Source organism: Aplidium turbinatum, chromosome 12 (assembly GCF_918807975.1).
Source record: "Aplidium turbinatum chromosome 12, kaAplTurb1.1, whole genome shotgun sequence".
In the NCBI taxonomy this organism is placed as follows: Eukaryota; Metazoa; Chordata; class Ascidiacea; order Aplousobranchia; family Polyclinidae; genus Aplidium; species Aplidium turbinatum.
In genome coordinates this window covers 1320792-1325935 of record NC_137483.1, presented here as the reverse complement: position 1 = coordinate 1325935, position 5144 = coordinate 1320792, and the positions used below count along the sequence as shown (strand labels likewise).

The window sequence follows — 5144 nt, the reverse complement described above, 5'->3', positions numbered from 1 at the left end:
GCAAGAAATCAATTCAATTCTGAAGCTGATATGGGGGCCAGGAAATTATCGGAGTATTCGATGATCAAACCATAATCCCCTCGTTACTCATGTTGCACATAAAAAGATTTCAAATGGGTTCATTTGGGTTTCCTTATAACTGAATAACTTTTAGTGATGTCACAGTTTAAGCTCCACTCCAACCCCAGCGTTAATTCGTCTATATGTTCACCGCGAAGTATTGGAAAGGAATAAAAACATTGGACTTTAAATATCTTTGAATACTTTTTACTAGATGTGAAAAATCATTGGCTTACTTGTCTATATAAAAATATCGTTCAAGTTTCATGCGTTTTACCTCTTGTGCTTGTCTGTTGCCAATTGGTTGTTAAACTTATAAGCAAAATGTAAATACTGTGTTTATGTTGTTAAAAACAGAAAAAGAAATATTTTTTGTCAGATTCGAACCCACAACAATTGCTCGACAACTCAGTTACTTGCATTGTCGCAAACTTTTATTGCTCAGGTGGTTCAAAAAATTCTGATCGCCATCTTTCCAAACATTTGCAACAAAGAGCGTTGTGGCGCATTTAAGTGATGGTTGCAGATGAGCCTCGAATATCAGAACACTTGATATTTATTTCCTATGGTTCACATAACCGGTGGTTCCTTGCAGCTACATCTTCCCCTCGAACATAAACTTGTTGCGCTACTGCTAACCATAGAAAAAAAATTAGTGGTGGTAACTTCATAACTTCGCCCAAAAATTTTTATGTTGGAATAGTTTACTTGCATCGTAATTACTTTGTAACCTTTTCACTGACAAACAAAACGTGTTGTCAACTAAAACTTAGTATTTCACAGTATAGATTTTGACGATTTGTTTTAGCCTGATGTTGCGAGTTCGCTGTGGCAATATCGAATTGCACTAGTTTTCGAAACACAGTTTCCTAGTTGTGTGCTATGATGAGTCTCTATCTTCATAGCGCACCACCAGGGAACTGTGTTCCAAAAGCTAGTGCAATTCGATATTGCCACAGCGAACTCGCAGCATCAGGCCATAACAGATCGTTAATATCTACACTGTGAAATAAGCAACGATCATGCTGCTAAAAGCAAAACTCAATCAATTGCAAAACGTCGTTTAATGCGACTTTTAAACCGCTCTACTGCTACCTTAGAGAAGAAACGTTCTTTAACCGGGCTGCTCCTGCCACGCTACTCCAATGGTTTCATGAGGAAAGTGACTCAACAATTTGGAATCAAACATCCAACTCAAACTTCCAATTATTCTGCAAAACCTAGTTACGTTGAAACGATGTTAGGATTGCGAGCTTTGTTAGAAATTGTTAACTCCACTGCGAGTTTGTCCGAGGCAATTTATTGAAGCTTCGCCTGCCCCAATAATTTTATTTGGAAGGAATGCTGAGGTTCCAGCAAATGCTGCGAGTCCTGGAGCAAACAGCGCGTCATTGTGACGTTTCCCACGTCAAAGTTTACTTGTTGAGAAAACAAGAAACTACATCGATGGACCGGAGTTCGACTCTTAAGTAAGCGATCAAAACGTTTTTGAAGAAAATCGATTATTAGCTGAATTAATGAATGTTGACGGAATCCAATTAACGTTTAATGCCAGAAACACGCCAAAAATAATATGTAAAAGAAGTTGCTTTTTAACACTTTTTAACACATTTATAACACTGAAGATGAAGACAGTATAGTTTTCGAAACGTTTGTTTGCTGAACATGAGTTTAGTATCTACATTTTGGGCTCTTTGTTTTTTGATTAAGTTGCTTTTTATTATCGTATTTGGGTTTTAACAAGCTGAGAAAATGATTCTACAAAACCAACTTTTGCAACATAACCAGTTACAAAAACGCTTAATTGTAAAATACAATGGTTCAATGTTCGAATCACAAATTACAAAATTTATTAAAATTATTCAATGCAATATACAGTATACAAAAATAAAATATCATAAAAAGTAAATAAAACACTTACAATCTCGCAAATATGACACAACACTAAAAACAACGTTTGTGTCCGCGGGTAGATACACATTGCTGCCAACTGAACTGCACAATGAGACTGCATGTCTGTATAGCATTTGCATGATGTTTCGTAAAAATCTCTTAAATTGAAGCCTGCAAAGACTCTTTCATCTTGTGTGGCAAAGCAAACAAATCGACAAAACCAATTCAACTAGACAACGAACTGGTAAAATGTTTGCTGGTGTTTTGAACATTGTGTATGGTTCAGAGCTTTAGGCGATATTCTCGTTTTTTTTGGTAAAATATTGTTGCAGGTTGATGTGATTTTTGATGCTTTGGAAAATTTCGGTGGGGTTCAGATGTTCTCCGATTTCATCCGACATTCTCCGATATGTTACGACACTTTCCGATTTTGAGGCAATCGTAACTTCCTGAGAGCGCTTCGTGTCATGTTTTCTTTAATTAAGACTGTTAGAACAATCTCCCTTTGATGACGTAGTTTAGCCGCCGATGCTCCCTTCAACTACGTCACCGGGCCACAGATCTGGGTATTCCTCATCAGTACTTGGAAGGAAATCTGAGATTGGATGAAAGTCTGGAAATAAGAAAGGTTCTTCCAAGATATTATGAGGAAAGGATTCGTCTGGATAAACTTCCATCTTGTCCTCAGGCAATGCAGTTGGCTCTGCAAGAAAAAAATTAATTAAATAAATACTTTCTATAAAAAATTATGAAAATATAAAATAAAAGTTTGGCAGCTAAGATTGATGTCAAGACGTCAAGTTAGATTTTCAGAAAAACCACAAAACTCAAAAATCACATTGTTTTTAATTTCGTTTGTTCGGATGTGAAGAACTAGAATAAAAGTTATGGATGGTTGAAAGATTTATCATTAAATTGAGTTTGCTTCTCGACTTTTATTTTATTTTGCTTTCGTCAACTAGTTTTACCTTGAACTTGTCTTAACTTTTGCCCAAACATCATCTTCAACCTCCCCCATTCACCATCAGGAGGCGACATCTCGCGTTTGTGCCGTCTTGCCTCATTTGTCGCTGGCAGACTCATCAGCCTGTTCAGAAACTTTCGCACCGCGATGCTGGATTGATGCGACATAACAGGCTTTCCGCGCATCGCTATGAGCTTTTGTGACGCATAATTGGACATAATTTGACTGACGTAGTCTCCTAGCGACATCTTGTGGGTTGAAGAATATTGAAATTTTACGATGTTTCCTGAAAAAAATACGTCATAAAAGTTTACTTATTTGACGCAAACATTAGCCTATGCATTCTTGAAATTTCAATAATTACACTTCAGTGGAGCAATTTAGTCATGCAGTTTATAAATGACTTTGTAATATTTTGATTATTTTACAAGAATGTTTTGTTGATACTATGCGAAATCTTTCAAATTTAAGAAAATGTTTGTTACTTGAGTCTTCGAACTTAAGTTCGTTCGTCGGCCTTAAGGTTCGTCAAGACAGAACAAGCAGCAACACAAGTAGCAGAAAATAAACTTTCAATCGATTTTTGACAAACCTGGGTAGGCGGACCCCATTTCGAAGGACAAGAATAAAATGGCGGCGAAAAATATCTTGAAATCCATTGTGATGTAAGAATATATCTGGCTGCTGAGGATGCTTGGGTGATGCAGGGTGTCTTTGCTTGAAATAAGCTGAGTTTCAAATTTCAAACTTTAAACGCAGTTAAATTACAAATCTAAAAACAAACAATACAAGGTTGTTGATAAATATAATTAACCAAATTATTCTGTCATCAAAGCTATTATTGTAAGAATTATCTGCAAAAAAAACATCTTCACAAATTCAACAAAAAATTCTTTGCATGAGTAATTTGCAATAATAATGTTGTTGAGTTTAACTTCACAAACGGATTTTCCTAAGTATAACTTTATCTATAGATGAAAATTTCCTTCAAGACTCAGTTTGATTGTACTTCGAATCAATGGCTTCTACTTAACCGAGCTCGCTTATATACCGGCAAGTATAGAGGAACATGGCACATACTGGCCTCAGGCGGATATGGACATGTTTTTGTTTCAGAGTTGCCAAACAAATAAAATTGTTTCCGCAACTGATCCACGTCCGTTGCAAGGATGCGATAAAACTTACACATTACGTAAGCAAATTGAAGAAAAGTGTCGCATTGGATTCAAACAATCGCAATTAAAACTTCAACGCAGCTTCGTGCGTGCTTCGTGATGCATGCTTCGATTCAACGTCTGCAGACGTAGAATCAATGTAAAAATAACGCATTTTTCTGTCTGGATCTTGCACATGAATGTGCATGAACTTGTGTTCTATTTCTGGCTTCAATTATCATTTCTACTTGGAGCCACTGGTGAAGATCTGACTTCTTCATTATGTTTAAAGATTTCTCCTCTATCAACATCATCAGTACCCAAGTCTTCCACGAAAGTTTTTACCATCTTTGTTTTTGGGGTTGTTTTCTCCCGATATTTAACTGTTACATCGTTTGAAATCTCATTCTCAACAAGACGGTTCTGCTATTTTGCATATCCCCAACAAGAGTCTCAACAACCTCATTGTTCTCTCTTCCGCCAACTCCATGGTAGCAATCGGATTTCCTCCGACAAACGTACAAGTACCGGTACTGTGCTGGTTTACGGAGGTTTGAAGACGATGTTCCGATAAAGCGTTTCAGTGGATATACCTCAGAACATATCCCTGAACATTCATGAGTTGTTGAGCTGCTATTGAAGCAATCCAAACAATAAACATATCCGACATTTTTCATTTAAATTTTCAAGTTGAAACTTTTCTTTACGTTTTTGAAATGATGTTCAAGTTTTAAGTTACGTGGATGGTGCGTGTGGTGTTGCTCTTGTGACGTCACAGCTCTCTACCGCGGTGATGAGATCTTGCAAAAGTGCTGCAGCTACAAGTGCCGTGATGCACAAAGGTTCCGAATGAGCTCATTGAGAGAACCATGGTTGCCGAAAACTACGTTTGTTTTGCATTATTTCAACAAAGGTAAATGGCTGACGAGTTTATAGAAGGTGTAATGTGTTGTTGTGTTGTTAACATAAACAAAGAGAATAACTCAAGACTTTGATTAGAATCTACACAAATTGACTTCGATCTTCCGAAGCCATCTAATGAAAACAAACAAAAATAGTAAGTAATAATACTT

The 5144-nt window shown here is 36.7% G+C and overlaps 1 protein-coding gene across 1 annotated transcript; it reads right to left on the bottom strand.

Moving 5' to 3' along the window:
* Nucleotides 1–1924: 1924 nt before the first annotated feature.
* Nucleotides 1925–3196, bottom strand: LOC145780497 (uncharacterized). The gene is made up of 2 exons (XM_082592113.1): nucleotides 2922–3196; nucleotides 1925–2656 (listed from the first exon to the last, which is right to left on the bottom strand). The coding sequence occupies exons 1-2, from the start codon at nucleotides 3163–3165 to the stop codon at nucleotides 2472–2474; spliced, it is 429 nt and encodes a 142-aa protein (XP_082448239.1). The 5' UTR covers nucleotides 3166–3196; the 3' UTR covers nucleotides 1925–2471.
* Between the last annotated feature and the right edge of the window lie 1948 nt (nucleotides 3197–5144).